This window comes from Mustela nigripes, chromosome 3, assembly GCF_022355385.1.
Source record: "Mustela nigripes isolate SB6536 chromosome 3, MUSNIG.SB6536, whole genome shotgun sequence".
NCBI classification, from domain to species: Eukaryota; Metazoa; Chordata; class Mammalia; order Carnivora; family Mustelidae; genus Mustela; species Mustela nigripes.
Window position 1 is genome coordinate 181,541,293 of NC_081559.1, and position 12,156 is coordinate 181,553,448.

The window sequence follows — 12,156 nt, forward strand, 5'->3', positions numbered from 1 at the left end:
TTTGCTTAACCACTCTGTTTCTATTTTGGTAAGCAATGGTTCTGGTTTCCCTCTGCTTCAGTGTTGTGCTGCCTCAGAGTGTGTGTGTGTGACATGTCCCACACTGCACTCTTCTTGATGGAGAAACTGAGCCTGGAGCCCCTGTAGTCCGATCTGAGCTCCACCGTTCACCTGGTAGCACCTGCCTGAACTGACCCCCCCACCCCGGCGTTCAGAGGGAGCGGTCTGAGCAGGGCTGGTCTTGCAGCCAGTCCTCTCTAAAGTGACAGCATGATCGGAAAGATGTCAGTGTTCCAAGACTCATTGTTTATGCACCACACCCAGTGCTCCATGCAGTACATGCCCTCCTGGATATCCACCACCAGGCTCACCCATCCCCCTCCCCTCCAAAACCCTCAGTTTGTTTCTCAAAGTCCACAGTTTCTCATGCTTTGTCTCTCCCTCTGATATCCCCCAACTCACTTTTCCTTTCCTTCTCCGGATGTCCTCCATGTTATTCCTTACGCTCCACAAGTAAGTGAAATCACAGGATAATTGACTCTCTCTGCTTGACTTATTTCACTCAGCATAATCTCTTCCAGTCCCATCCATGCTGATACAAAAGCTGGGTATTCATCCTTTCTGACAGAGGCATAATATTCCATTGTATATATGGACCATTAACTTCTTTATCCATTTATCTGTTGAAAGGACATCTTGGCTCTTTCCACAGTTTGGCGACTGTGGCCATTGCTGCTATGAACATTGTGGTACATATGGCCTGTCTTTTCACCAAATCTGTATCTTTGGGGTAAATACCCAGTAGTGCCATTGCCGGGTCATAGGGAAGCTCTATTTTTAATTTCTTAAGGAATCTCCACACTGTTTTCCAAAGTGGCTGCACCAACTTGCATTCCCACCAACAGTGTAAGAGGGTTCCCCTTTCTCCACATCCTCTCCAACACTTGTTTCTCATCCTGTTAATTTTGACCATCCAGGTTCTTAACCAATGATGCAGACAGTTGTCCGCTGTTCTTTGGTTTCTCCATCTGTAGGATGGACACAGTCAATTACCAATGCCAGTTTGCTCTCTCAGAAAAAAGATGTCATGCAAAATGGTGAAGGTTATTTTGAAGACTCTGGTTAGTTCTACACAGTCAAATAAATATGTACAGTAGAGTGGAATGCCAGAGAAAGAATAGTAGAGGTAAACCCCACTTTTGAGTACTTGATGACAAAATTTTATTTGTTCATAAAATAAGCGAGTAATCATTAGATCTTCCTCACCCCCGATGTGCATTTCCATAAAATGGAAAGAGTATTCACATCTACGTGGTGAGGTTGGATGAGGTTAGCAGCCTGGGCTTCGGTGCCAGAGGATGCAGGTAAAATCCTAGTTCTGCCACTTGCTGACTCCGAACAAAGTGAGCCCTGGTTTCCTGATCTAGAAGATGTGAGCAGATAACCGTCCACCTCCCAGAGTGGCTGTGAAGTCTGGATGAGACGGTGCATCCCGGGGCAACAACTGGCACGTAATGCTCAATGGAGGGTAGCGTGGGTTACCAGCACTGCACTGCCGGGAGGCTTGAGTTGAAATTATGGACACAAATAAAGTGTCAATCATTACAAGGGCTCTACTCATGAGCTCGAAGCGCTACGGGACAAGGATTCTGCACCCCCTCGTGTCTAGCACACAGCGGCAGTACATCGGTCTGTGTTGTGGCCTGGATGTTAAGGAGCTGAACGAGGAATCTTCTCTTTGCCCTCCACCAGGAACTGTGGCATGAAGGCACCCCCCCACCCGCCCGCCTCCAGCCCTATTTAATAATCTTTTGCTTTTCTTTCGGCCCCACCTTCTAGGTCATTTCCCAGACCCTGTCACCCACCTGGAACCAGATGCTGCTGTTCAACAACCTGGTGCTGCACGGAGACCAGAAAGAACTGGCAGAGTCCCCACCTTCGGTGGTGGTGGAGCTCTACGACAGTGACGCGGTGGTGAGTGTCGCAGGCGGTGCCCACTGGGCCACAGTCCACTGATGTACTTTGTCTAACCAGCCTGGGACTGCTCAGGACCTGACCGGTGCCCAGATGCCATTCTGACCTCGGAAAACAATGATTTGAAATGGGAACAGGATAGGATGCGGGTCTCACAACTTCAGTCTGCACACACTTCTTCAGGAACAGCATACTGGTGTGACGTCCCCTGCGGTTGTGCTCATCCTCCGGCCCTGTCCTATTGCCGCTCAGTAAAAATGCTCACTAAGAGTGTCCAGGCCGCAGGGACCTAGGTGGCTCTGTAGGTTGAGCATCTGCCTTTGGTTCAGGTCATGATCTGAAGGTGTTGGGATCCAGCCCAGTGTCCAGGCTCCCTGCTCAGTTTGAAGTCCGCTCCTCCCTCTACCGCTCCCTCCACTTGTACACGTTCTCTCTCTCTCTCTCTGTCTCTCATTCTCTCTCAAATAAATAAATAAATAAATAAAATCTTAAAAAAGAAAAAAAAGTCCAGGCCTCTTGAAACCTGGAGATGTTTATTGACCTCCCTTGCCTGGAGGTATCATCACCAATTCAGCCCTTGTAGCTGGGTCTTGTTTTCTCTCGGTTTTGCTGCCAAGCCCATGTCTGTTATGATGTTAACCAAAACTTTTCCTCTCCAAGTTGTCTGTATTCCATACTACGTACATTCAAAATCTTACGGGAGGACTTTTTTATTGTTTAATTACAAAGATAAACCTCCTCCTTCTTCTTTTGGATTTTACTTTTTTCCTTCTTTTTTACATTAAATAAGTCTAAGATAAAAAGGCAAAGTCTTATTTATTTTCTTTGATGTCTGCCCCCCCATGGGAGGTTGCAGAAGCACAAATATATTAAACACAATAGTTGTTCCAAGAAGGCTTCCTAAATCCTCCTCACCTCTTCAAACATGCTGGCAGCTCTGACCGTGATTCAAGGTCAGAAGGAAATGAAGATGTGAGAATTGTAGAAGAGGAGCAGGGGTCTTGGACAGCATGCTCTCTTGTTTCCTGGGGAAGGAACCAGCGACCCAGGGAAGTCAAATGCCTTGTTCAAGGTCATAGGTAGCTCTAGGCAGAGCCAGAACTTGAACCTCACCTCCTGTGTCCCTCCTTTCTTGTACACGGGGAGTAGCTGGCATGGCTCTATCCATTTAGACATACTCATCCTGCTTTTCCATGTCACTCTCTCTGCACCCTGTTCCTCCAGCTATAAATCAGAGTTATAAATTGTACATAACTATGAGTTCTACAGTTGTACATATAGATTTTCTGTAGAGACAGCCACAAAATAAATAACTTTAAATTGTGTTGCTAACAAAATGATTCCCACTCTAAGTATTTTTGTATTTGAAAACCAGTAACAATAATCAAGCATTTTGGCAAACTCCTAAACCACCTGCTGTACTACATGGGTTTCTCTTTGTTTTCAGACCTCCTCCTGATCCTCATTCTACTGACTACCCTCCTGGGCCCCACCCGAGCCAGACCCTTCCCAGGAAAACAAGCCTACATTCTCAGGTCAAAACCAAAAGGAAATGTAGGAGAGAAAAAAAAAATACATGGAAACTTTGTATTTTCTTCCTGGAGAGATACATGTAGACACGCTTAAGGTTCTGTTTACCCCTGAGGGCTGCAGCTAGGCCAGGCCCACAGCCCTGGGGTGGTAATCAGATGATTACACTCTGACTGTGCCGGAATATGGCTCCGGTCTAGAACTTTCTCTCATTATCCAGTGGCTTGTAACCCTCATTAGGACCTGCTGCCTCTCTAAGCAATGAGTTTATATTCGGCAAATTAGCTCGGGTTTAAGTTTATACTCTTATGTGCCCAGGGCAATTTTACTTAATTATTCCTGACTAAGATCATGGACGAAATAGTTAGACAGCAGACCACTCGCACCCAGGATAGCATCATGTCTATCCTGGGAGGGATAGTTCTGACCCCACCAGCGGATACCAGCAGGCAGGCTTTGTTTTAAAGTCAAGCTAATCCTCTAAAACAATCATAAAATCACCAAATAATCATTTGTTGAAACGAAACCCCATTCCACCTCAACCAAGGTTCTGCCTACAGCCAGGAACGCAAGTGCTGGTTTGAGTCCCAAGGCAATGAAGCAAGGCAGCTGCAAAACCCTGCCAGCCGCTGACTGTGGGCGCTGTCCTTGTACTTTGGAAGTCATTAATCCAACAGCTTTCACTCCATAAAATGTAATGAGTACCTGCCCTGGGCTGGGGGACACAGCAGGGAGTAAAACAGGCAATGCTGCCATTCCTGAGATAAAGGGGGAGGCTGCCCCATGCTCCAGCCCCATGCGGCTCTTGGAGGAAGGCAGCCCCATGCTCCGGAGGGCAGGTGTGGGGAGAGGCAGGAGAAGGTGGTCTCCCATAGTTCTGAAGGAAACTAGAGGCCCATATGCATATGTACATACAAAAATATTTCAATGGCCTCTTTTATTACCAAGAAAAATCACTTGACTATACTGACCTTCATCATCACCATCATCATCATATTACCATGTATTGAGCGCTCACTGTACACCAGTCGCTGTGCAAAAGCACATACATCATTAAGTCCATCCCCATGGCCCCAGTAACAGGCATTATTTTGAATCCCTTTTAAGACATGAGGCTCAAAAAAGTTGAGTCAATGGCCCAAGGCCATAGAGCTAGAAGGCAGCAGATCTGGGAGCATGGACACTGATTTGCCTGGACTCCAAGGCTTTTGTGTTCCCTGATCCAATGGTCTCCTGGCCCGGAGAGCTTTTGGAATGTTTAGTGCCACCTTTTTTCTTCTTTTTCCCTTCAAGTCTACCCTAGAGGATTATTTTAACTTAATTCCATTGAGCTCTGTATGTTGAGAAAAGAGATAACCCCTAAAAGCCTTGGGCCTGGAAGTTTTCCTTGGGAGCCCACAGGCATTCCTCTGCACGCCCCCTCCACGCCCCGCCTTGGTCAGGATAAAGGTGCTGGGCCGAAGAAGAGAGGGAGTTAGCAACAAGAGGGAGACGCTGAAGCGGACAGTTTTGTCGCGATTACTTTTAAAAGTGCACTGACGCAGGTCAGTACAAGGTAGGTAACCATCAGGGACAGATTCCTTTCTTCTCTGCCCTAGGGGAAGCCAGAATATTTGGGTGCCACCGTGGTTGCTCCTGTTGTACATCTGGCTGACCAGGACTATGAGCCACCCAGGCTCTCCTATCACCCCATCTTTTGTGGGAGCCTCTCCGGAGGGGACCTCCTTGCTGTGTTCGAACTGCTACAGGTAAGCAGACCGGAAGTGTCATCCGCATTAGAATCCACCTCGTCTTCCTGGCCAGAGATGCGGCCTCGCTGGAAGTACACTCTATGAGCTGTACTCGGTCGCTGCCTGCTGCCCTGGGTCTGGAGATGTCTCCTTCTCGGGATCTGGGAACTGCCACTTCAGAGTTCAGGTGACACAGGCTATTTCTAGAGCCCCTGTGCTGTAGGACAGAGCCCCAGGATGAAAGAGCTTGTGGGTTTGGTCAGCAGTGCCTGAGCAGCCCTGTGTGCATGTCCTGGAGCTCACACAGGCCGTGAGAAGCTATGGGGGAAGAAGGGAGCAAACTTGTGGCACATGCCACGCATGACGCTTGCTGGCTCACACAGACCTCCCTCAAAATGATTCCCATTTTCCAGATTGTAAACCAAGGTTTGGTGCAGTTGACTGACCTACCTCACCCTGCAGCTCAGAGCTGAACTGAGACCTTTAAAGCCGTTTGCTTCTTACACTGCATCACGCAGTTTCCTGAAGATGGGGAGCTCTTAATCGGTCCCATTAAGACACAGGGGAATTTCTGAACGTGTGCCTCAGAAGACTTTTCTAGAAAGCAGAGACAGGATACTGGGGAGGGAAACAGAGACTCTCTGACTGTCCAGTAGAAAACCAAATGGGACATGGACGTGGGAAAAGAGGTGACCAAGGTAGGGTCTGCATCAGAGACCACTGCGTTCACTGAGGCAGGAGGCACTTTATGTTTGGGTCCAATCAATTCCTCTCTCCAGGTAAGCCTGTTTCTCAGATACCCCATTTTAAAAAAATTCACTTGGTAGAGAAACTAGAAGGCAAGCACTCCTGACACATAGGAAGGAGGGAGAGGAAGGTGACAGAGTCAGAACTCATGGGTGTGGATCTCATTTCCACCACTTACAGACTTACAGTGTGTGACCTTGCAGGAGCTACCTAATCTCTGTTTCACCTGCCAAACGGGGATGAGATCAGTCTACCGAAAGTGCCTGCCATGGAATAGACAGTCAACAAATACTACCTATGTTATTAGCAGTGGCAGTATGCCATAGAGTATTAGAGCAAAATGTCTGGCCCAACCTATTATTAAAGGTGAAGAAATTGAACGGGTAACAGAGAAGTAATGACTTGCTTAACATGGCAGGCCAGGGCCCAGAATCCAGCTATACTGATCGATTCCCCTGATGGCTGAGAGGCTGGCAAGTGTAAAGGGGCAGGGAATCTGAGAGTGCCTTTAAAGAAGGTCAATATCGAGAATAGGAACCTTTCCCCAAAGTGTGCTTCTTGGAACACCAGTCCAAAGATAGGGCAAAGAAAGCTTAAGAAATGCTTCACCTTCCATAATCCAATTTGCTTTTCAGTGGTCTTCTTTCTAAAGTTGCTTTTCATTTCTGGCAAGTGATCCTCCTTTACTTGGCAACATAGTTCCCCCCCCCCTTTTTTTTTTTTTTAAAGATTTTATTTATTTGTCAGAGAGAGAGGGAGAGAGAGCGAGTACAGGCGGACAGAATGGCAGGCAGAGGCAGAGGGAGAAGCAGGCTCCCTGCCGAGCAAGGAGCCCGATGCGGGACTCGATCCCAGGACGCTGGGATCATGACCTGAGCCAAAGGCAGCTGCTTAACCAACTGAGCCACCCAGGCGTCCCCATAGTTCCCTTTTTAAAAACAAAACGATACCTGATGAAAATGTTCGCTGGGTAATAGTACAGATGATCAATGTGGTAGAAGAACCGCTGGTTGGGAAAACTACGTCTAGGGCAAGGCTCCCGTTTCACGCGTCAGGAAGCTGGGGCTCAGGGCTGACTGACTGGGATTCAATCAGCTGCTCTTTAGCAACAGGAAGCTGCCTGCCCCCTCTGATCCTGAGTCCCCTAGTCCCGCAGTGAGGGGCTGGGTGACTGGTGCCTACAGGCTTCCTAAGGGATGGCTCTCTGGATTCCATGGTCTTCTCTCCCTCCACGCTGAGGGTGCCCCCTCACCCCCAATCCACTGCTGAGGGTACCCCTCCCTCCCTTCAACCTAAGGATCCTCCTTCCTCCCTTTAAGCTGAGAGTACCCCACCCCACTCCCTTCATACTGAGGGACCCCCCTCCTCTCTCTCCCTCTTTCCTTCTACACTGACGGTCTCCCCTGACCTCCTCCCTCCATTGCTGAGAGCACGCCCTCCCCCCACCCTCCATGCTGAGTGTCCCTCCTCCCCCCTCACTGCTTAGGGTACCCAGAGATCTTCCTGACAGCAGCGTTAATTGTCAGAAGTGAGCAGCCCAGGAGATAGAATTCATTAGGGTTTCATTAGGACTTCTCATTTGATTGCTTGTTCAGAAAGTAATTTGATCATCAGCGTGACAATCTTAGTATGTGGATCTTTTACGTGCTGAGAAGACAAGACCTGGAAAATGCCTTCATTTGTCACCAGCTGCTCTCAGTTTTCATCTGTGTCTGATTTGCTTCAGCCTCTCCACCTCCATTACTGAAATGCTTCTCTGTCTCAGAAGGATTTAGTAACTCCACTCTTCTGTGTCCAGACAGAATGCATTGTCTCCTCTTCCCTTTCGTACCCAAGCCAGCGGGCCCTCTCTCTGCCTAGTACTGGTGCAGAGGAATGTTTCTGGAGGTAAGAAGCAGGGTAAGAAGAGGAGGAGAGTGGAGTGGGCCGGCTTGTCTTCTGGAAGGAATGTGGAGGGATTACGTGAACAAGAAAAGGGTAAGAAGCTAGAAGACCAGGAAAGAGGCCAATGCAAGGCTCCTGAAGAGAAATATGGCAGCAGGGAAGATTTTTGAAGGCAGTTTTTTTAAGGTGGGACTATTTCACTCATTCACTCATGCAGTCAAACAAATATCATTGAGTGTACACTGTGTCAGGCATATTCTTAAGAATTCATCAGTGAGGGGTGCCTGGGTGGCTCAATCAGTTAAACATCTGCCTCCGGCTTGCTCACAATCCTGGAGTCTTGGGATCAAGCCCCGAGGCAGGCTCCCTACTCAGCGGGAAGCCTGCTTCTCCTTCTACCCCTCCCACCCACTAGTGCTCTCTCTCTCAAATAAAAAAAATAAATAAAATCTTTTAAAAAATAAAAAGAATTCATCAGTAAATAAAACAGGCAAAACTTCCCACCCTCCTGAAACTTATATTCTAATGAGGAGAAGATCAGAGTTTACTATGTAAATTATAATGGAACAGGGGTGTGATACACTCTAAGAAGAAAAGGTGAGATGTGGAGTGGATATGTGTGTGTTGGGGGAGGGGGCAGGTCGACATTTGAGGGAGGCCTCACTGATAAAGTGGTATTGAAGTCAAGACCAGAAGGGAAGAAGTGAGTTGACCGTGCTGGTATCTGGGCACAGAGCTTTCGATGCAGTAGGAGTAGCAAATTCCAGGCCCTGAGGCCTGGGTATGCCTAGCGTGTTCAAGGACCAGCAAGGACACCAGTGTGTCGAGAGCATAGTATAGATTGAGTCAGAGGAAAAAAGATTATGTGGGGCACTGTAAGGAGTTTGGCTTTTATTCTATAAAAGATGAGAAGTCAAGAGAAGATTTTGAGCCTAATGTCTGACTTATGTTGAAAATCATGGATGATATATTGGGTATACACTAAAGGAGCCCAAGGGGAGAAACAAAGGGGATACAAGGAAGTCAACTGGGAGGCTTTTCAGGTAATCCAGATTGGAGAACTGGAACTTGGATCAAGAGTGTAGCCAAGGAAAAGTATTCTGGTAGAGTCCACAGGATTGGCTGATGGATTGGAAGTGGGGTGTGAGATTCATCTCCATGTCACACATGGAAGCCAACAATAATAGACACACATAGTAGACTCTCAATACAGTATTTTCAAACATGTCTCGCTCATTCACAAAAATATGTAGACAAAATATGAACGTAGGGTGGTAATGTTTTCCTTGTGAGAGGATTTAAATTTGCTTCTGAGGTAGTTTGGGGCACTAGCAATCTTAGCTCACCTGAATCCAAGATGGCGAGAAGTGGAGTTTCTACCTTTCTGCCTCCAGTAGACACTTACTCCTAGGGAACTTACATGTGCTAGAAAGTGTGCCAGGTGACTTGCATACTGTCTCGGCCATTCTTCACAGCAGCCTATGAATTAGATATCTTGATCTTCACTTTACAAATGACAGAACTGAGACTCAGAGACACTGAGCAAATTTTCAACTAGCAAGCAATGGAGCCCTGGGTTGTGCTACCCATGGCACCAAAGAAGAGGGGTAACACAAATGTAAGTGATGGGCTTAGGGACACAGAGGATGCAAAAGACTTCTGAGCATTAGTAAATTTTCAGATGAGCAGGCATGGGAGTAGAGTCATGCATGACCCTGAGAGTGGCACCTCTCTAAATTTTGTACCCTAGGTCCTCATCCTGGCCCTGCATCTGGACCTCCTTTGAGGTCCTGATCTATTGTCTCCACTGGGATTTTAGAGCAATTGGCTTTTGGACCAACCTATTTGACCCACCTCTGATTCTCACCCTCCTGCCTTTGTAACTGTTCTTTATCTTCTTCTGGTCCGTGTGCCAAGTAACTACACCCCAGGCAGATCGGTAAGCTAGCAGCTGACCCATTTCCCTGTGTAAATGTCTACTCTTGGCTGGGAGCAATCATTCAGCCTCCACCACGACACAGAGCCCTTCAGGGCCTGAGTTGAGTTCAATGGCATCTGTCAGGCACCATGGGACAAAGTTTCTTCAGGACATTTCCTGGTGGCCCCAGAATGAAGAAATATGTGGTACTTTTATAAAAGTCCAACCAAGGGCACCAATCTGTGCCATGACCATAGCTGTTTTGTGGATTTCCCTCCAGAGCTAGAGGAGCAGTTAGCTTTCTCAGGGAGGTGAGGTTTGGCAAACTGAATTGCTCAGGCAGGGCAGTACTGAGCGCGTGTCCTCTTGGTTTCCAGAGCCTTTATCTGATCTGGTTCTGCATCTTCATTGTCTCCAGCTCTTTGGTGTTCAAAGCATCTGCTGTCTTCTTTGTCTGAGCTTTTCTGTAATTAGCTTAACCGCATCTGTCATTGCCTGCTAGAAGATGTTTGTGAAAATGAAATGGTGATATGTTTGTGCTTTGCCTGTTTTGAGGAGCAATTAAGCTTTTTTTGAGCATATGGAGCTAATGTGTCAGTCAGCCAATAAACATTTATAAAGAATCCACTGGACTGGAAAACTGCTTGAGGGGCTTAGAGAATGAATGAAGTAAACAGAGCTTCCTCCTGGTTAAGTCAGACAGACGTGCCCAGTGCATCTTGCTCTCAAGGGGCTTGAGAGGTCATCTGGCCCAATATTTGGGGCCCAAAGTGGGGAAGGGACTCATACAGAGTCACACATTGGGGCCTGGTTTCTGGGCTCAGACCCCTAATTTCTGCATCAAGCTTCCAAGAGAGGACACACTACATTCCAGGGACCGAAGTGTAGGAGAACCACTACAGTGATTGGGGTCAAATCAGGGACAGCTTTTTGGAAGATGTGCACAGTGAGCCAGGCCTTGAAGGCAGTGTGGGGTGGCCTTTGTAGACTTGCCAAACCCTTTGTATGAGATTTCAGTGAGGCACAGGAATTATCCTCCTGCTGTTTCTGTGTCTTCCAAATGCACAGAAAATGATATCTTTTCATTCTGGAGGTCTGTCTTCTAAAGACTTTGTTTCTGTTTCACTAATGAAAATGTAATCTCTATTTGAATAAACACAAATCTCTTGGGGCACCTGGGTGGCTCAGTCAGTTAAGCGTCTGTCTTCAGTTCAGGTCATGATCCCAGGGTCCTGGGATTGGACTCTGTGCTCAGCATGGAGTCTGCTTGTCCATTGCCCTCAGCTCCTACCCCCCATCCTACTCATGTTTTCTCTGACTCAAATAAATTTTAAAAAATCTTTTAAAAAATAAATGCAAATCTCTTTTGTTGTAGTGAGTAATGGGGGTGTAGCTAAGCCTCAGAGCTCAGAACCAGATCAGAGCCCTTCTCCATGCTTCTGCTGTCATTCCAGTCCTCAGCTTGTGAGGACCCGCTTGTCTTTTCTTCTCCTCTGTATTGTGAGCTTACTGAAAGCTTATTAAGCTATTAACTTTGTGGTACATTGTAAGTGCTCACTAAGTGTTGGTTACCCTTGTGAATGTATCAGTGAATCAATATTTGTCAATGAATAAATCATTAAGTGTGGTAAAATGCACTGTCTTAGCTATAATTTAAGCTGGAAACATTAGTTTTGTTAAGTGGATGTCCTATGGATGAGGTGGTTGCTTGGCGGCACTGGTCTTCCTTGCCTCTCCCCCACCTTCTAATGAGCACTTGTTCTGTTTGGTAGGTCCCTTCATCTGGGCTGCAAGGGCTCCCTCCCATTGACCCACCAGATGTCGCTCAGATCTACCCAGTTCCTGCCAACATTCGGCCAGTGCTGAGTAAATACCGAGTAGAGGTATGGTGCAGGCGAGGACTGAGTTATTCTTTGGGGCTAAGGGCAATGGTACACTGCCATACCTGCCTGCATTGTCTGAGGGGGTTGCAGGGTGGAATTTAGGCATAGCTGATAGGACGGGGCCCTCAGGGAGTTGCATGGTCCCATCCCAGAAGAACATTCTTTAGCTCCCTGGCAGCACATTTGACTTGCCACACCCACACCAGGGCCCGCATGTCTGCTGCTCCCTGGGTCTCTGAGTGATCACGCTCTGCTGGTCCTTTCATCAGGTTCTCTTCTGGGGAGTTCGAGAAATGAAGAAGGTGCAGCTACTCTCCGTGGATCGCCCTCAGGTCCTCATCGAGTGTGGAGGACGAGGAGTCAAGTCTTGTGTGATCCAGAGCTACAAGAACAACCCGAACTTCAGTGTCCAGGCAGATGCTTTTGAAGTGGTACAGACTCTGCTTCTCCTGTCCACTCATCCCCTTCATTTACACAGATGAGATGCCCT

At 47.5% G+C, this 12,156-nt stretch overlaps 1 protein-coding gene across 1 annotated transcript in view; it reads left to right on the forward strand.

The window, feature by feature from the left end:
- Positions 1 to 12,156, forward strand: part of FER1L6 (fer-1 like family member 6) — a 111,192-nt gene that overhangs the window by 54,727 nt on the left and 44,309 nt on the right. The window contains exons 20-23 of the mRNA XM_059395525.1: positions 1,840 to 1,974; positions 5,103 to 5,252; positions 11,556 to 11,666; positions 11,936 to 12,097. Coding sequence (XP_059251508.1) covers positions 1,840 to 1,974; positions 5,103 to 5,252; positions 11,556 to 11,666; positions 11,936 to 12,097 — 558 coding nt within the window. The remainder of the gene's footprint in view (positions 1 to 1,839; positions 1,975 to 5,102; positions 5,253 to 11,555; positions 11,667 to 11,935; positions 12,098 to 12,156) is intronic.